The sequence below is a fragment of the Anolis sagrei genome, chromosome 12, assembly GCF_037176765.1.
Source record: "Anolis sagrei isolate rAnoSag1 chromosome 12, rAnoSag1.mat, whole genome shotgun sequence".
NCBI lineage: Eukaryota > Metazoa > Chordata > Lepidosauria > Squamata > Dactyloidae > Anolis > Anolis sagrei.
The window spans coordinates 1,414,012-1,434,083 of NC_090032.1; the positions used below are offsets into that span (position 1 = coordinate 1,414,012).

The 20,072-nt window shown below is 47.6% G+C and overlaps 1 protein-coding gene across 1 annotated transcript in view; it reads right to left on the reverse strand.

The window, feature by feature from the left end:
• Positions 1-4,834: 4,834 nt before the first annotated feature.
• The window catches only part of THBS3 (thrombospondin 3), a 32,688-nt gene continuing 17,450 nt past the window's right edge, over positions 4,835-20,072 (reverse strand). The window contains exons 13-23 of the mRNA XM_067472308.1: positions 19,732-19,839; positions 19,125-19,284; positions 18,786-18,904; positions 17,382-17,434; positions 16,454-16,647; positions 16,193-16,371; positions 15,389-15,437; positions 12,111-12,307; positions 11,851-12,023; positions 6,667-6,806; positions 4,835-5,126 (exon numbers count right to left, since the gene is read on the reverse strand). Coding sequence (XP_067328409.1) covers positions 5,071-5,126; positions 6,667-6,806; positions 11,851-12,023; positions 12,111-12,307; positions 15,389-15,437; positions 16,193-16,371; positions 16,454-16,647; positions 17,382-17,434; positions 18,786-18,904; positions 19,125-19,284; positions 19,732-19,839 — 1,428 coding nt within the window. The 3' untranslated portion in view covers positions 4,835-5,070. The remainder of the gene's footprint in view (positions 5,127-6,666; positions 6,807-11,850; positions 12,024-12,110; positions 12,308-15,388; positions 15,438-16,192; positions 16,372-16,453; positions 16,648-17,381; positions 17,435-18,785; positions 18,905-19,124; positions 19,285-19,731; positions 19,840-20,072) is intronic.

Genomic DNA, 20,072 nt, shown 5'->3' on the forward strand with positions numbered 1-20,072 from the left:
AATTAGTAGTAGTAATAGTATTTGTTGTTGTTGTTACTTCGTTCAGTTGTCATGACCAATTATATTATATTAGTATATATTAATTAGTATATATTAATTAATATAATATATTAATCAGTATATATTAATTATATTATATTAGTATATATTAATTAGTAGTAGTAATAGTATTTGTTGTTGTTGTTACTTCGTTCAGTTGTCATGACCAATTATATTATATTAGTATATATTAATTAGTAGTAGTAATAGTATTTGTTGTTGTTGTTCATTCGTTCAGTCGTCTCCGACTCTTTGGGACCTCATGGACCAGCCCACGCCAGAGCTCCCTGTCGGCCGTCACCACCCCCAGCTCCTTCAAGGTCAGTCCGGTCACTTCAAGGATGCCATCCATCCATCTTGCCCTTGGTCGGCCCCTCTTCCTTTTGCCTTCCACTTTCCCCAGCATCATTCCCTTCTCTAGGTGACCTCATGCACCAGCCCACGCCAGAGCTCCCTGTCGGCCATCACCACCCCCAGCTCCTTCAAGGTCAGTAAAGTCACTTCAAGGATGCCATCCATCCATCTTGCCCTTAATAGTAATAATATACATTAATGCATATGGAGCCTTTCAAGAAACCCAACAACAATTGGCGACCACGAAGGGACTGTTTCAGGTGTGAATGACCAGAATCCTATGGAAGGGCCCTCTTGGCCATCTAGTCCACCCCCTCCAATGTCTTGATAGGAGATTTAGGAGCAACCCCAGAGAGATGTCCTGCAACCCAAAGTCCTCCAAAGATGGAGAGTGTCCGAAGGCCCATTTGGAGATGTCCAGCCTGGAGTTCTTTCTGGCTCGGGCCGGGTGGCCTTCCCTGCTTTGTGCCTTTGGCCACTCCGCTTGCTTGGCATTCCCTTGACCGCCGTTGCCGGGACACCCGTTGCCAAGGGGACCCTGGAGTGCCTCGGACAGGCGGGAGGGGACGGCGTCCAGTTCCAGCCTTCTGAGGGACCTGCAAGGGGCTCCGGCTTGCTTGCTTGGGGGTCCCTTGGCCCATGGGCCAGCCTTGCAGGGGGAATGGGCTCTGGGTCTGCCACCGGGTCAAACTTGAGAACTTTCTTAGCTTTGGGGGATTTTTGCAACCACCTTGCAATGGCTTGAAGGGTCTTGTGGCGGATCTTGGATTGTGATAACTTTTGTGTGTGTTTGTGTGTGTGTTCAAAGGGATGTGAACCTGCCTTGGGTCCTGTGGGAGCAGACACCGAGCAAAGGACTGGACAATAAGGCAAGCACTGTCTTTCTTTTCCTCCTTCCTTCCCTCTTTCTGTCCGCCCGTCCTCCCTTCCTCCTTCCTTCTCTTCTTTCCTTCTTTTCCTCCTCCCTTCCTTCTGTCCATTCTTTCCTTCCTCCTTCCTTCCTTTCCTCCCTTCTTTTCTTCGATCCTTCTTTCCCATCTTCCTTTCTTCCTTCTTTCTTTCCTTCCTTCCTCCTTCTGTCCTTCCTTCCCTCCCTTTCTTTGCTGATTTCCTTCCCTTCATCCTACATTCCTTCCTTCCCTCTCTCCCTTCTTCTTTCCTTCCTTCCTTTCCTCCTTCCTTTCTTCCCTTTTCCCCTTCATTTCTTCTTTCCCATCTTCTTTCTTACTTTCTTTCCTTCCTCCTTCTGTCCTTCCTTCCCTTCCTTTTCTTCTTCCCTTCCTTCCCTCACTTTCTTTGCTGCTTTCCTTCCCTTCGCCCTACATTCCTTCCTTCCCCCTCTCCCTTCTTCTTTCCTTCCTTCCTTTCCTCCTTCCTTTCTGCCCTTTTCCCTTCATTTCTTCTTTCCCATCTTCTTTCTTACTTACTTTCCTTCCTTCCTCCTTCTGTCCTTCCTTCCTTTCCTTATTTCTTTCCTTCTCTCCCTCCCTTTCTTCACTGCTTTCCTTCCCTTCTTTTTACCTTCCTTCCCTCTCTCTTCTTTCTTTCTTTCTTTCCTTCCTTCTGATCATTTTCCCCTCTCTCCCTCCTTCTGTCCTTCCTCCCCTCCTTTCCTTCCTTCCTTCTCTCACTTCTTCCTTCCTTCTTTCCCTCCGCTCTTCTTTCTTTCCTTCCCTACCTTCTTTCCTTCCTTCCTTCCTTCCTTCTAATCCTTTTCCCTTCTCTCCCTCCTTCTGTCCTTCCTCCCCTCCTTTCCTTCCTTCCTTCCCTCACTCCTTCCTTCCTTTCCTCCTTTCCTCACTCCTTCCTTCCTTCTGGCCATCCGTCCTCCTGTCTTTCTTCCCTCCATTCCTTCCTTTCCTCCTTCTCTTCCTTTCCCCACTCCTTCTATCCTTCCTTCCTTTCCTCTTTCTCTTCCTTCCTTCGCTTGCTCCTTCCTTCCTTCCTTCCTTCCTTCTGGACATCCGTCCTCCTGTCCTCCTTTCCTCCATTCCTTTCTTCCCTCCTTCTCTTCCTTTCCCCCTTCTCTTCCTTTCTTCCCTCCCTCCTTCGTTCCTTCTGTCCATCCGTCCTTCCTGTCTTCTTTCGCTCAATTCCTTCCTTTCCTCCTTCTGTCCATCCATATTTCCCTTCCTCCTTCCTTCCTCCCTTTCCTCCTTCTCTTCCTTCCCTTGCTCCCTTCCTTCCTTCCTTCCTTCCTTCCTTCCTTCCTTCCTTCCCAGGAGCCTGGGACTCCCAACTGGGTCTCCTTTGGAAGAGAGCCAAGGCGCATCGGATCCTGTCCGGCCGGAGGGATGGGGCGGAGTGCAGTGTTGTGTGTCCGGCTCCAAATATTGCACTTGTCCCGGCCTCCGGCCCCTCGGGCCCAACTCCGCGCAACAAGGCACCCCCACAACACACACCAGGAGCCGCCCAGGCACGACAACGAGGGGAGTGGGCTCTCCAGACTGCAAACAGGTCCCAGGGATGGAGGCAAAGAGAGGGGGCCGGGACTGGGGGGTCATCCTTGGACATTGGGGGTCATCCTTGGACATCCCTCAGAAAAAGGGATTCGTTGCCGGAAAATCAATTTCCAATTATTGCATTGCAAATCAAACAATCCCAGAGTTGGAACACACCCCGAAGGCCATCCAGTCCAAAGGAAGACACAATTTGATCCCTCCCAGCAGATGGCCATCCAGCCTCTGCTTAAAGACTGCCAGAGAGGGAAGAAAAGATAGGTAGATATATAGATAGAGTGATAGTGATAGAGTGATAGTAATACAATAATAAAGAGAGTGATAGAATGATATATAAATAGATAGTGATAAAGAGATAGAGTGATAGAGACAGAAAGTGAAAGACTGATAGTGATAAAGAGAATGATAGTGTGATAGATCGAATGATAGTGATAGATAGATTGTGTGATATAGTGTGACAGACTGATGGATTGATTGATTGATTGATTGACTGATAGAGAGAGTGATAGATACATAGATAGAATGATAGAGAGAGATGGAGAGAATGATAGAGTGATAGTTATAGTGATAGAGTGATAGTAACAGAATAGTAGAGAGAGTGATAGAGTGATATATAAAATAGATGGAGTGATAGTGATAGATAGAGTGAAAGAGACAGAAAGTGATAGACTGATAGTGATAGAGAGAATGATAGCGTGATAGGTGGAGTGATAGACTGATAGACAGATAAAGTGATAGATAGTGATAGTGAAAGATAGATGGACTGATAGTGAGAGTGAGAATGATAGAGTGATCAACGGAGTCATAGTGATAGATTGAGAGAGTGATAGATAAATAGATGGAGTAATAATGATAGAAATATACAGTGAGACAAAGTGATAGAGAGAATGATAGTGTGATAGATTAAGTGATAGAGTGATAGAGTGATAGATAGATAGATAAATGGAATGATAGTGATAATAAAAGAGATGTAGTGATAGATTAAGTGATAGAGTGATAGATAGATGGATGGATGGATGGATGGATGGATAGATAGATAGATAGATGGAATGATAGAGTGATAATAAAAGAGATGGAGTGACAGATAAAGTGATAGAGTGATAGATAGAAAGATAGATAGATAGATAGATAGATAGATAGAGATAGATGGAATGATAGAGAGTGATAATAAAAGAGATGGAGTGATAGTGAAAGTGATAGAGTGATAGATGGAATGATTGAGAGTGATAATAAAAGAGATGGAGTGATAGTGAAAGTGATAGAGTGATAGATAGATGGAATGACAGAGTGATAATAAAAGAGATGGAGTGATAGATAAAGTGATAGAGTGATAGATGGAGTAACAGATAGATAGATAGATAGATAGATAGATAGATGGAATGATAGAGAGTGATAATAAAAGAGATGGAGTGATAGATAAAGTGATAGAGTCATAGATGGAATGATAGAGAGTGATAATAAAAGAGATGGAGTGATAGTGAAAGTGATAGAGTGATAGATGGAATGATTGAGAGTGATAATAAAAGAGATGGAGTGATAGTGAAAGTGATTGATAGATAGATGGAATGACAGAGTGATAATAAAAGAGATGGAGTGATAGTGAAAGTGATAGAGTGATAGATGGAGTAACAGATAGATAGATAGATAGATAGATAGATAGATAGATAGATAGATGGAATGATAGAGAGTGATAATAAAAGAGATGGAGTGATAGATAAAGTGATAGAGTCATAGATGGAATGATAGAGAGTGATAATAAAAGAGATGGAGTGATAGAGAAAGTGATAGTGTGATAGATGGAGTAACAGATAGATAGATAGGTAGATAGAATGATACAGAGAGTGATAGAGTGATAGAGAAAGTGAAAATCTGGAATGTTCCCAAAGCAAAATGGGTTTGGAAGAAACCCCAAAACCTCAGTGAGTGAGGGCGGAGGTCCGGAGCCCCTTCCCTGCTCTCCCCACAATGCAGATCCACGTCAATTATTAGAAAAAGAGCCGAAGTTTTATTGGTGAATCTGTCTTTCCCCCCAAAAGGCTGAGAGGGAACCCCGGAGAAACCTGGAGAAACCCGTGCCTTTGTGGGACTGGGCCCCCCATCCTCCCCCTCCCTCCGCCGGAATGGCCAAGCGGCTGCTTCGCTGGGGGCTTCGGACCACTGGGGCCCACAGAGGTGTCCCCGTGGTCCAGTCTGTGGTGGGCGCTCTGGCCGCTCTCCTTCAGGGCCTCTCGAGTAAAACCCTGCGGAATGGCTCAAAGTCCGCTGGGATGGTGTCTGCAGAGAGAAAGAGGAACGCATCAGATTCTGGAAAACCTTTAGCAGCATGACGGTGGGGCTGGAGAGAAGGTTGGCCCATGGCTAGTCCAGTGGTGCATTGGCCCTGCAAAGGGGGGGGGGGGGCAATTCTACACTGCTTCAGTGGTCATCCCTCCATCAACTCTTCTCCATCCCTCCATCATCATCATTCCTCAAAATTCTATCTATCTATCTATCTATCTATCTATCTATCTATCTATCTAATCATTCCTCAATCCATCCAGCCAGCCAGCCCTCCATCACAAATCCATCATCCCTTCATCCATTCCTCCATCATCTCTCCATCACAAGTCTATCCTCCCTCTATCCATTCCTCCCTCATATGTCCATCATCCATCCATCCATCCCATCATCCCTCCATCCCTCATCCTTCCATCATCATCCCTCCAAATAACATAATAACAAAATTAATATATATACGAACTATCATATATGTGTGTGTGTGTGTAATATAATATAATCCCTCCATCCATACATTCATTCATCCATCCCTCCATCTCTTCTCCATCCATCCATCCACATCATCCCTCCATCCATTCCTCCCTCATCCATCCATCATTCATCCATCCATCTGTCCATCCATCATCCATCCATCTGTCCATCCCTCCATCTATCTGTCCCTCCATCATTCCTTCATTATTCCTCCATCCATTCCTCCCTCATCCATCCATTCCTTCCTCATTTGGCCATCATCCATTCTTCCCTCATCCCTCCATCTATTGATCTCTCATCCATCCATTCCTCCATCATCCATCCCTCCATTTATCCATCCCTGATCCGTCCATCATCCATTCATCTGTCCTTCCATCACTCCATCATCCCTCCATCCATTCCTCTCTCATCCGTCCATCATCCATCCATCCATCTCTCCCTCCATCATCCCTCTATCAATCAATCCCTCATCTGTCCATCTGTCCATCATTCATCCCTCCATCCATCATCCCTCCATCCATTCCTCCATCATCTCTCCATCCATCCATCATCCATCCATCATTCCCTCCATCATCCATCCATCTATCTATCTATCTATCTATCTATCCCTCATCCGTCCATCTGTCCATCATTCATCCATCCATCCATCATCCCTCCATCCATTCCTCTCTCATCCGTCCATCCATCCATCCATCGATCCATCTCTCCCTCCATCATCCCTCCATCTATCAATCTATCCTTCATCCGTCCATCTGTCCATCATCCCTCTATCCATCCCTCCCTCATCCACCCGCCCCTCCATCATCCCTCCTCCATCCTTCCATCAACCCTCTCTCAATCCATCATCCTTTGTTCTCCCTCCAAATAACATAATAGTAATAAGAAAAAATAATATAATTAATATAATAATGTAATAGATAATCATATGGGTCTTTTGCCCCCCCCCCCATGGGACCTTTGTTGGGAAGCCTTCTCACAGCCCCCCCCCTCCCATAATACCTTTGAGTTGTACTGTCCTCCCTCCCCCCCCCCCCCCCAAATATCCTCTTGCTCTCACGGGACTCACCGTTGCAGCGATATTGCAGGTTGGACCAGATGATGTTTTCCTGGGAGAAGCAGAAAACGCCGAGGCGCCCGCCTCGCATGGTGGTGTCAATGACCACACCGGAGTCGGCCACCAGTTGGGGGCCCTCATAGAGCAGCACCCTGAAAAGGAGGGGGGAAAGAAGTGGGGGTCACGGTATATTCTATCTATCCATCTATCTATCTATCTATCTATCTATCTATCTATCTCCTTCTCTGGAAGTCTATAAAAAGAGGCTGGATGGCCATCTGTTGGGAGGGGTCGAATTATGTCTTTTTTTTATCCTGGCAGAAGGGGGTTGGACTGGATGGCTATTGGGGGTCTCTTCTAACAAATCTATCTATCTATCTATCTATCTATCTATCTATCTATCTATCTCCTTCCCTGGAGGTCTTTAAGCAGAGGCTGGATGGCCATCTGTTGGGGGAGATTGAATTGTGTCTTTTTTCCTGGCAGAAGGGGGTTGGGACTGGATGGCCCTCTTTAGGGGTCTCCTATCTATCTATCTATCTATCTATCTATCTATCTATCTATCTATCACCTTCTTTGGAGGTCTTTAAGAAGAGGCTGGATGGCCATCTGTTGGGAGGGATCGAATTGTGTCTTTTTTCCTGGCAGAAGGGGTTTGGACTGGATTGCTCTCTTTTGGGGTCTCTTCCCTATCTGCCTATGTATCTATCACCTTATCTGGAGGTCTTTAAGCAGAGGCTGGATGTCCATCTGTCAGGAGGGATCGAATGGTGTATTCTCACATGTCAGAAGGGGAGTGGTCTGGATGGCTCTCTTTGGGGGTATCTTCTCTGCCTATCTATCTATCTATCTATCTATCTATCTATCTATCTGTCTATCTATCTATCACCTTCTCTGGAGGTCTTTATGCAGAGGCTGGATGGCCATCTGTTGGGAGGGATCGAATAGTGTCTTCTCGCCTGGCAGAAGGGGGTTTGGACTGGATGGCCTTCTTTGAGACTCCTTCCAACTCTGGGATTCTATCTAGCTATCTAGCCATCCATCCATCCATCCATCCATCTATCTATTACCATCTCTGGGGGTCTTTAAGCAGAGGCTGTATGGCCATCTATCAGGAGGGATTGAATGGTGTCTTTTTTCCCTGGCAGAAGGTTGGACTAGATGGCCCTCTTTGGGGGTCTCTTGTAACCCTACAATATCTATCTATCTATCTTTCCATCCACCTCTCTCTCTCTCTCTCTCTCTGTCTATCACCTTCTCTGGAGGTCTTTCTGCAGAGGCTGGATGGCCATCTGCTGGAAGGGATCGAATAGTGTCTTCTTGCCTGGCAGAAGGGGGTTGGGATTGGATGGCTGCCTTTGGGGCCCCTTCCAACTTTGGGATTTTATCTATCTACCTTCCTATCTATCTATCTATCTATCTATCAATCTATCCATCCATCCATCCATCCATCCATCTATCACCTCCTCTGGGGGTCTTAAAGCAGAGGCTGGATGGCCATCTATCAGGAGGGATTGAATGGTGTCTTTTTTTTCCTGGTAGAAGGCTGGACTAGATGGCCCTCTTTGGGGGTCTCTTGTAACCCTACAATATCTATCTATCTATCTATCTTTCCATCCACCTCTCTCTCTCTCTCTCTCTCTCTCTCTCTATCTGTCTATCACCTTCTCTGGAGGTCTTTCTGCAGAGGCTGGATGGCCATCTGCTGGGAGGGATCGAATAGTGTCTTCTTGCCTGGCAGAAGGGGGTTGGGATTGGATGGCTGCCTTTGGGGCCCCTTCCAACTTTGGGATTTTATCTATCTACCTTCCTATCTATCCATCCATCCATCTATCACCTCCTCTGGGGGTCTTAAAGCAGAGGCCGGATGGCCATCTGTCAGGAGGGATCGAATTGTGTCTTCTTGCCTGGCAGAAGGGGGTTGGAACTGGATGGCTACCTTTGGGGGCCCTTCCAACTCTGGGATTCTATCTATCTATCTATCTATCTATCTATCTATCCATCCATCCATCCATCCATCTATCTATTACCTTCTCTGGGGGTCTTTAAGCAGAGGCTGTATGGCCATCTATCAGGAGGGATCGAATGGTGTCTTTTTTCCTGGCAGAAGGTTGGACTAGATGGTCCTCTTTGGGGGGTCTCTTCTAACCCTACAATATCTATCTATCTATCTATCTATCTATCTATCTATCTATCTATCCATCCATCCATCCATCCATCCATCTATCTATCTCCTTCTCTGGAGGTCTTTAAATAGAGTCTGGATGGCCATCTGCCAGGAGGGATCGAATAGTGTCTTCTTGCCTGGCAGAAGGGGGTTGGGACTGGATGGCCTTCTTTGGGACTCTTTCCAACTCTAGGGTTATATATATATATATGTATGTGTATATATACACACACACACACACACACATATTATATACATATGTATGTATATAATGGCAGAAGGGGGTTGGACTGGATGGCCTTCTTTGGGGCCCCTTCCAACTCTGGGATTCGTTGTGAGGGGCGCCCCTCCTGGAATGCCCAGTTCCCAGGCTTGGCTCCCCCCCCCCCCCCCCACGGCCTGCCTCGGCCCATTGTCCGCCCTCTTCTCTTTTGGCTCCAGGAAGGGAAAAAAGGGCCAAAGCATTCCAAGCTGGCTCTGGGTCACTATGGCAACCAGGACAATAGCCCTTGGGGCCCAAGCGGAGGGGGTGATTGGCAGGGGGAGGGGGGTGGGACGGTTGCCGGGGAAACAACACCCCCCCCCCAATCACAGGGAAGGGGCCTCCTAGGAGCGCAGGGCAAGGAGGGCCAAGCCAGAAAGGCTTTCATGCATAATAAGAGCCAATTGGCTATCGGATCCTAGAGTTGGAAGGGACCCTAAAAGGTCATCCAGTCCAACCCCCTTCTGGCACCACGCAAGCCTTCCCAACAGATGGCCACCCAGCTTCATCTCTACGTCCCTCCAGACCAGGGCTGCACAACCTACAGCCCGCGGGACACATGCGGCCCGCAAAGGCCATTAGTGCAGCCCACTGAGCTTGCTATCCATGCGCCACCTGTCCGGGGAAGGAAAGGAAAAGGAGGGAGGGAGGAAGAAGGGGAGGGAAAAGAGAGGGAAGGAATGAGGGAAGGAGAAAGGGAAAGGGGGGAAGGAAGGAAGGAGAAAGGAAAAAGAGAGGGAGAAAGAAAGGACGGGAGGGAGGAGTGAAAAGAGGGAGGAAAGGAAGGGAGGAAGAAAAAGGGAAAAGGAGGGAGGGAGGGAGGAAGAAAAAAGAAAGAAAAACGAGGGAGAAAGAAAGGGAAAAGAGAGGGAAAATGAGGGAGAAAGGAGGGAGAAATAGAAAGGGAGGGAGGAGGGGAAAGAGGGACGGAAGGAGAGAAGGAGGAAAGGAAGGGAGGGAAAAAGGAGGGAGGGAGGAAGATAAAAGAAAGAAAAATGAGGGAGAAAGAAAGGGAAAAGAGAGGGGAAAGGGAGGGAGAAATAGAAAGGAAGAGAGGAAGGAAGGAGGGAAAAGAGGGAGGAAAGGAGGGAGGGAGAAAAGGAAGGGAGGAAAAAGGGGGCAAAGGAGGGAGGGAGGAAGAAAAAAGAAAGAAAAACGAGGGAGAGAGAAAGGGAAAAGAGAGGGGAAAGGGAGGGAGAAATGGAAAGCGAGGGAGGAAGGAGGGAAGGAAAAAAGAGGAAGGAAAGAGGCCAAAAAGGTAAAGATGGGAGGGAGAGAGGAAGGAAAAAGAAGGGACAAAGAGGGAGGGTAGGAAGGAGAAAGAAGGAGAAAAAGAGGGGGAAAGGGAGGGAGAGAGAAAAGAAAAATAAGAGAGGAAAAAAGGAAGGGGGGAGAAAGAAAAAACAGGGGACAGGAGGGAGGGAAAAGGAAAGAGGAGGGAAAAGAAGGGAGGGAGGGGGGAAGAAGAAGGAGAAAAGAGAGAGGGAGAAAAAGAAAAAGAGGGAAGGAAGAAGGAGAAATAAAGGGAGGAATAAAAGAAAGGGGAAGGTGGAGGGAGAAAAGGAAAGGGAGAAAGGGAGAAAGGAAAGAGAAGGAAAAGAGAGGGACAGGAGGGCGGGAGAAAGATGGGAAAAGGAGAGTGAGGGAGAAAAGAAAAAGGGAAAGAGGAAGGAAGGAAAGAAGGAAGGAAGGAAAAAAGAGGGAAGGAGAAAGAAAAAGAAAGGAAGGAAGGAAGGAAGAAAAAGGGGATGAAAAAGGCATGAAAAAGAGAGGGAAGGAAAGAGTGAGGGAGAAAAGAAAAAGGGAGGAAAGAAGGAAGGAAGGAAAAAAGGAGGAAAAAGGGATGAAAAAGAGAGGGAAGGAAAGAATGAGGGAGAAAAGAAAAGGGAGGGAGGATGGAAGGAAGGAAGGAAGGAAGGAAAAAAGAGGGAAGGAGAAAGAAAGAAAAGAAAGAAAGAAAGAAAGAAAGAAAGAAAGGGAAAGGGATGAAAAAGAGATGAAAAGAGGGAAGGAAAGAGTGAGGGAGAAAAGAAAAGGGAGGAAGGAAGGAAGGAAGGAAGGAAGGAAAAAAGAGAGAAGGAAGGAAGGAAGGAAGGAAAAAGGGATGAAAAAGAGGGAAGGAAAGAGTGAGGGAGAAAAGAAAAGGGAGGAAGGAAGGAAGGAAGGAAGGAAAGAAGGAAGGAAGGAAGGAAAAAAGAGAGAAGGAAGGAAGGAAGGAAGGAAGGAAGGAAGGAAGGAAGGAAAAAGGGATGAAAAGAGGGAAGGAAAGAGTGAGGGAGAAAAGAAAAGGGAGGAAGGAAGGAAGGAAGGAAAAAGAGAGAAGGAAGGAAGGAAGGAAGGAAGGAAGGAAGGAAAGAAGGAAGGAAAAAGGGATGAAAAAGAGGGAAGGAAAGAGTGAGGGAGAAAAGAAAAGGAAGGAAGGAAGGAAAGAAGGAAGGAAGAAAGGAAAAAAGAGAGAAGGAAGGAAGGAAAGAAGGAAAAAGGGATGAAAAAGAGGGAAGGAAAGAGTGAGGGAGAAAAGAAAAAAGGAGGAAAGAACGAAGGAAGGAAGGAAGGAAAAAAGAGGGAAGGAGAAAGGAAGGGAGGAAGGAAAAAAGGAGGAAAAGGGAAGGAGGAAAGTAAGAAAGGACACACAGAGAGAAGTAAGAAAAGGAGGGAAGGAATCCTCCACTTTTTGAACGAATGCATAACCAAGTGTGTAGGAACGTGTCTCCCACCCATGTCTGCTTTGAAGGCCCGGGGACCCCGCTTGGTAGCCCTTCCTCACCGTATGTAGCCCACTTGGGGCCGGTGGAGGAGGCGCCAGCGGTAGGAGGTCTTGTCCTTCCACCCAGTGTTGCGGGGGTCCTTCCAGAGCAGCCGCACGTGGTCCGGAGTGTGGCCCGTGTGCCACAAGGCGTTGCGCAGGTACTCCCCGGGACCCGTTTTGGACTTCACCGCCTGCGTATACATGTCTCATTAGAATTGTCATTAGAGCCCCCTCCTCCCCCCAGCCCTTTTTGGTGTGTTCGGGGCCCCATTGCGGACCTTGAGTTGGAGGCCCGGTTCGGCCACGGCTTGGAAAGGGGTGACCTGCCAGTATTTCTGCTGCATTTGCTTCCACATCACGACATAGAAGCTGGCGCTGTCCTGGTAGGCGAAGATGAAGCCCGCGTAGTCGTCGTCAGTGGCCGTGTTGACGTGGAAGGTGCCCTCGAAGTCCACCCCGTTGAAGGCCGTGTAGCCTGCCCCACAGAGACCCACCCGAGAGGAAAGCGTGAGCAACGACCCCTCGATAAAACAGGACCGGCAATGATGTGGCGTGCCTACGTTTTTGGAGTCAACAGCCAAATACGCAATCCTGAGAAATGCCATGCCATTGCAGCACTTTCAATAACTATGCAGTGATTGGGAAGGTCTGCCACCTACAGGATGAGGATGGTACTACGGAATACAAATATGGAGGGAGAGATATGGATCGTTTGCAATTATTTTGGTAGGAGTCTTCCCTCCCTGATCACTCCGAAGAACTATGCGGTGATTGGGAAGGTCTGTCACCTACAGGCAGAGGTGGACCTAGGTAATTTTCAACGGTAAGCAAACAGTATTTTGGCACCCCCCCCCCCCCCAACCAATCATTGATATATATTTTCTGTTCGTCGTGGGAGTTCTGTGTGCCATATTTGGTTCAATTCCATCATTTGTGGAGTTCAGAATGCTCTTTGATTGTAGGTGAACTATACATCCCAGTAACTACACTTGCCGCACTTACTCCCTTGCCTGGCCCGCTTGGGTCCGGAGGCGTGCCTGAAGACCCCGGCGTGTGCACCAGAAGTCACCTCTTCTCCTGACTTTCTCCTCAGCCATTGGGACCGAGAGAGAGAGATAGATAGAGGTGGAGATGCCCACCTTTCCTGAAGGTAGGTGCAAAAACAAAGGAGGGAGCGGAGGTGGGAGATACCTCCAGCCAAAGGGGCTCTCTCTCTCTCTCTCTCTCTCTCTCTCTCTCTCTTGGTCCCAATGGCTGAAGAGAAAAGTCAGGAGAAGAGGCGACTTTTGGTGCACACACTGGGGTCTTCAGATATGCCTCCAGACCCGAAGCAGGCCAGGTGCGGCGGCTCCGCCCCTTGGCCCACCCGCGGATTGGGGAGAGGAGAGGAGGTGGGTGGAGCGCCCGGGGATTGAGAAAGGGAGCCAGTCATGGGGAAGGGATCGAATGCGGAGAACGATTGAGCGCCGGCTCTGCTCGCGCACCCGGTTAACCAGGTGGAGCAGCTAACGAGAGGGGCGAGGCGAGGCGAGGCTCAAGGGCCCGGCCCCTTTGGGAAGAGGATTGCCCGGCAGCGAGGCAAGAAAGCCGAGGCTCCCCCTGGACTGCTAGGGCCGTTGTGAGCTGAGGGGGCGCTCCTCAAGTGGCGGTCGAGGGGTATTTACAGAGGCGCCTCTGCGCCCCTGGCAAAAAAAGTGTTCTGCAACTGCTTACTTCGCGTAATGGACGAGCCGCCCCTGCCTACAGGATGAGGATGGTACTGCAGGATACAAATATGGAGGGAGAGGTACGGATCGTTTGCGATTATTTTGGTAGGAGTCTTCCCTCCCTGACCACTCCGAAGAACTATGTGGTGATTGAAAAGGTCTGCCACCTGCAGGATGAGGATGGTAGTGCAGGATACAAATATGGTCGGAGAGATATGGATCATTTGTGATTATTTTGGTAGGAGTCTTCCCTCCCTGACCATTCTGAAGAACTATGTGGTCATTGGAAAGGTCTGCCACCTAGGGAGTGAAGATGGTAGTGCAGGATACAAATATGGAGGGAGAGATATGGATCGTTTGCGATTATTTTGGTAGGAGTCTTCCCTCCCTGACCACTCCGAAGAACTATGCAGTGATTGGGAAGGTCTGCCACCTACAGGATGAGGATGGTACTACAGAATACAAATATAGAGGGAGAGATATGGATCATTTGCGATTATTTTGGTAGGAGTCTTCCCTCCCTGATCACTCCGAAGAACTATGCGGTGATTGGGAAGGTCTGCCACCTACAGGATGAGGATGGTACTGCAGGATACAAATATTGGGGGAGAGATACGGATTGTTTGCAATTATTTTGGTAGGAGTCTTCCCTCCCTGACCACTCTGAAGAACTATGCAGTGGTTGGGAAGGTCTGTCACCTACAGGATGAGGATGGTAGCGCAGGATACAAATATGGAGGGAGAGATATGGATCGTTTGTGATTATTTTGGTAGGAGTCTTCCCTCCCTGACCACTCCGAAGAACTATGTGGTCATTGGAAAGGTCTGCCACCTAGGGAGTGAAGATGGTAGTGCAGGATACAAATATGGAGGGAGAGATATGGATCGTTTGCGATTATTTTGGTAGGAGTCTTCCCTCCCTGACCACTCCGAAGAACTATGCAGTGATTGGGAAGGTCTGCCACCTACAGGATGAGGATGGTACTACAGAATACAAATATAGAGGGAGAGATATGGATCATTTGCGATTATTTTGGTAGGAGTCTTCCCTCCCTGATCACTCCGAAGAACTATGCGGTGATTGGGAAGGTCTGCCACCTACAGGATGAGGATGGTACTGCAGGATACAAATATTGGGGGAGAGATACGGATTGTTTGCAATTATTTTGGTAGGAGTCTTCCCTCCCTGACCACTCTGAAGAACTATGCAGTGGTTGGGAAGGTCTGTCACCTACAGGATGAGGATGGTAGCGCAGGATACAAATATGGAGGGAGAGATATGGATCGTTTGTGATTATTTTGGTAGGAGTCTTCCCTCCCTGACCACTCTGAAGAACTATGTGGTGATTGGGAAGGGCTGCCACCTACAGGATGAGGATGGTACTGCAGGATACAAATATGGAGGGAGAGGTATGGATTGTTTACGATTATTTTGGTAGAAGTCTTTTCTCCCTGATCATTCCGAAGAACTATCAGTGATAGGGAAGGTCTGCCACCTACAGAATGAGGATGGTACTACAGGATACAAATACAGGGGGAGAGATATGAATCATTCGCAATTATTTTGGTAGGAGGAGGGATAGATATAGGTATGGAGGGAGAGATATGGATCGTTTGCAATTATTTTGGTAGGAGTCTTCCCTCCCTGACCACTCTGAAGAACTATGCGGTGATTGGGAAGGTCTGCCACCTACAGGATGAGGAAGGTACTGCAGCATACAAATATGGTTGGAGAGTTTTGTTGTTGTTGTTGTCGTAGCAGGACACCAAAACCCAAGAGAAGGGTCCCGACCCCGCAGAATGGCGGATCGTGCCCCAAAATGGACATTGACGGAGTGTCACGCACTTACCCACAGCCAAACCCGGATCGCTGTTCATTGTCTGGACGATCTCCATGCCCTGGAAGAGAAGGGAGTGGGAAGAAGCAAGAGGGATGGACAAAAGAGGGTGGACAAAGGGTCAAAGGTCAGGCCGTGACCCTCAAGAACAAGGGGGTGAACTTCCCATTTGTCAGGTAGAAAAAATGTTGTGTTAGATAGGAACGCATTGCATGTACCTCCAAGTGTGTGAAAAATACAGTTCTAATGTACATGTGTTCACAGTTCTGAAAGGGTAAGAAAGGTTTAAGAAAGTAGAGATGTGATTCTAGAGGGAGAGCCGAGCCATTTCCTGTGATTCCCGGAGAGAAAAATGGGAGTGGCTTATCTGTGCCCTTCCTCTTTGCCATGTATTTGCTCTCAGCCATCTTAAATACCATGAGTTCTCGACATCTGTAACCCATCGCTATCCTCGTCACGTGAGTGTGAGTGTATACTAATAGCCATCCTGTAAATAGTTATATGTAGCAACGCCTGGAGAATAAACCTCCAAGAGCTCAAGCGTGCTTATTCAAGGTCAGAGGCTGTGATATGAAATCTCTGCTAACTGTGACCAAGACTCTGCAGTGGTTTTGGATCGGAACTAGCTGTTTGCCTTTGAGACAGTCTGTCCCATCGCACAGCTGGAGGAAGCGGCCGTGAGAGCAGGAATTTATATGCCTACCTACCAAGGGTGTTTTTTGTGTTTACTCTTCCTTCTACCCTCATGATACCATTGCATGTCCCGATGCACAACGGCACTCCGCACTCCATCACCCCATTTCTCTCTTTCCATACCTGGTTGAGCACCACCCAGTTGGGATCTATCTGGGCATCTCCCTCAGGGTCCAGGATGACCGTCTGGTAGGCCCGGAAATCAGTCAGTGTCACCTCGGAGCTCTCTGGACAGACGTCCAGTGGGTCAGCCACCGTGTCATTGTCGAAGTCCTCCTCACAGGCATCTCCCACGCCGTCACCTGCGTGGTAAGGGAAGATCACGTGAAGACTCCTCATTCAGGAGAAACACATATCCTAAGGCAGAGTCCAGGTGGGGCTCACCATCAGAGTCCTTCTGGTTGGGGTTGGCAACCAGGCGGCAGTTGTCGGGGCCGGGGGCAACGTAGTCAGGAACACCATCATTGTCATCGTCATTGTCACACTCGTCCCCGAGTCCATCGTTGTCTGAATCGAGCTGGGAGCTGTTGGGCACCTCGGCGCAGTTGTCCTTGGTGTCCTGGTGGCCATCCCCATCACTGCAAGAGGCAAATTGAAAATGGACGTGGCCAAAGATGCAAAGGAAAGGGAGACCACCCTTCCTACAAACCATGAAGGCAACACGCCCCGGAGTGGAAAACTACCAGCCAAAGTAGAGAGTTCAGAAAAGTGGAAAGTTCAAAAGGGAAATGCCTAGTAGCAAGCAGGCACAGGAGAGGACAGATGCAGGAGGGGAAGTGGTTGCTGAGGAAAAGCAGGCACGGAAATACTGATAAGAGATGGCACCAGAAGGGAACAAAAGAAGAGATAGAGATGAGACATACTGGATGTCTTTGGGGGAATTGGGAGAAAATAGCCTGTGCACATACTCAAGGTATTGACCATAAAACTGAGCTGCATCTCAATATTGTGTGGCCCTTTCTTCTGTTCACCCCGCAGGGTGAGCAGATCAAATAAACCCATTGAATTATCTCCTGGAGGGTTTTAGGAATTCAATAATACATACTACACAATAAAACCTTTCCGACTTTAGTTGTGTGAGGATGCTCGTGTACCAGTCATGCTACATACACATCACTGCTGCCATGCACCTGCTGCCCAAAAACTACTACCACACATGCACTCAACTCCGCTACGTGTGTAGCGCATTTTGCTATAGTTTGATCCCATTTAATGCACGAGCATATTCATCTTAAGCATCCACTAAACAACATATGCTTTCTCATCAGTTTCAGTGGCAACGGGCTTGCAATTCGAGCGATTTGTTTCTTACCTGTCCTCATTGGTGTCGCAAATGTCCCCCACCAGGTCACTGTCAGCATCTGTCTGAAAGAGACCATGAGCCATTTTCACCTATGTCCTCCTGGTAACAGATTATTGTAGAGTTGTCTATGGGGAGTGGATTCCCATAGATACAACACTGGCTGCCAACAATTCAGATTTTGGACCTACAAAGTTCTATAGGGCATGGGTTCAGGTTATATGAAGGACCGTACCTCTTCCTACAAACCTGTCAGGTACCTATGAAATTCATGGACTATAATTAGAAGTTGCTGGTGAGAACTATGACAATGATTAACTGTTAACATTGCTGACTTGTTGAACTTTTGGTCAAAAACAACATTTTTATATTATCAGAGACAACAGCACTTTAAGTTGTTGAAATGTTTACAAGGTTCCTTACGTTAAGAAGGAAGTCAACACAAGGCTCCTTACGTTTACCAACACCAATTAAGGAGAGTCAACATGTGTCCGGAACTGAGATTAAGCCAGGATGTTTCAGGCTGGAAAAATATCTATCATTCATTTACAACTTTGGAACAACATCAGCAAGAAATATAAGATATCTATATAAGATAGCGCTCGTTCTGACTTTCTGAAACCAAGCTTTCCAGGACTCCCAATTGGCACAATCTGGACCCCAGTTGACGCTCCTCCCCATCCAAAATATTGGCCCTGTAGCTATGCCACCACTTCGTAAAGATGACTTTGTAAAGAAGCAGTAGGGACATCACTGATTTATTGGGGTCTCCTACTAGTTGTAATGGATTTACAAAATTGATAACACAGTTAATAGCTTGCAATACTTTGTTGGCCTTTCTTCAATGTGTAGCGCTCCTTGTCTTGAAAGTATTTGAAACAGAGACTTGGCTTTAAGAGAAACTGTAACAAGTTTATTGAAGTATAGAAAAAGCTTAATGGTTTCAATGTTTCTTAACTCTTAGAGGCACATTTCTTCTTATTTTTCTTCAAAATGTGTTTCTTTCTTTAACAGATAACTTCAGGTGCTAGCTTATTCTTTCCCTAAGTTATCTGTGTTGCAGTAAAGATTCTTACTGGGTTTCTCTCCCCCTTTTTGCTCATACACTAACTACTAATCTAAATAAGTCAACTTGACCTATCTAAACCTCACAGGCTAAAAGCCTAAACCTTCCTGATTCTCAACACAGTAGAACCAGTCTTTCCCTGTAGTTCCCTAACTACAGACTGCTTCCCTGATTCTCAACACTGTAGAACCAGCCTTTCCTGCAGTTCTCTGACTACAGACTGACCGTTTCAAAATGCCTCCCCCCAGTTATGCTATTTTAAATACCCTTTTAAACACCTATCTATAATTATACGTAAGTGCAGGTTAAAATTCACACTTCACCACAGGCCCGCTCTATGTTCCCCATACCTGTGTGGGGTTGCTCATCTCGGGGCAGCTGTCGCAGGCGTCCCCCACGCCGTCTTCGTCCCGATCCGTCTGCAATGGGTTGGGCACCTTGGGGCAGTTGTCCAGCCCGTTGGGGATCCCTAGAAAGGGGGAGTGCAGTTTGTTCTTAAGTTGAATGTTTATGTAAGTCAGATGTTTGTGTTGGGAAACTAACAATCACGCATGCGCCCTAAATGGTTTGTCAGTATGTCCTGTCCTTCCTCTCTTCCTTCTTGTCAGTTTTATGATGCTCCCCTGAGGAATTTACTTTTGCAACAGCTCAGCTTCTTGACCCCCACTTTTTCATTCCTCCTTCCTCACCGTCGCCGTCAATGTCATTGTCACAAGCGTCTCCCTCCCCGTTGCCGTCCGTATCCTTCTGGTCGTTGTTGGGGACGTTGGGGCAGCTGTCGCAAGCGTCGCCGAAGGAGTCGGTGTCCGAATTCTGCTGGTCCTTGTTGGGGAAGAGCCGGCAATTGTCCTGCAAGAGTTAAAAAGGAGTTATGGGGTCAAGATACCACTAAGCACTTCGGAGAGCCTACCGAAACGGACTATAAATCTGGAGAGCACTGTGAACCCAAACACCATGGATCTGGCCCAAACTCAGCACACAGACCTGATATGCCAAAATTTGATTACTGGAGAGATTTGGGGGGAACTGAGGTTTCTTTCTGGGAGTTATAGTTCACCCACAACCAGGGAAACTGTGACTTCCACCGATGCTTGACATGGACCACACTTGGCACATAGAACCCCATGGCTAACTCAACCTACTGGAGGGGTTTGAAGGGACTAATTCACCATAGTGGGAGTTGTAGTTTTCCCTACAGCAAGAGAGGACACTCAACCCCTCTCCAAATGGCCCTCGTAAAAGTCCTCTTCCATTGGCATAACCAGCAGCACCCTGGCCTCCTTTTGCTAGCCATACCTCCACGTTCTTGATCCCGTCACCATCTGCGTCATCATCACATTGGTCGCCAATGCCGTCGTTGTCCGCGTCCTCTTGCCCCGAGTTGGGTGTCAATCGGCAGTTGTCCTGAAATTACGGCCACACAAAAAAGGTTTGCCGACTTCTTGTATGTGAGCATCTTGTGTCAATCTGTGTTGTTGGGACCCCCTGCTGTGTCCCTTTAAAAAGCAACCCCGGGACCCCTGGGGTTTCTGTCTAAGAGGCGAGGAGATCAAGTGCAACAGGTTTATTTGGACAGATCTCTCTGTTGGGTCAAACAAGGAAAAGTGCCACGCTCCTGAGACACAGCTGAAGGCGTT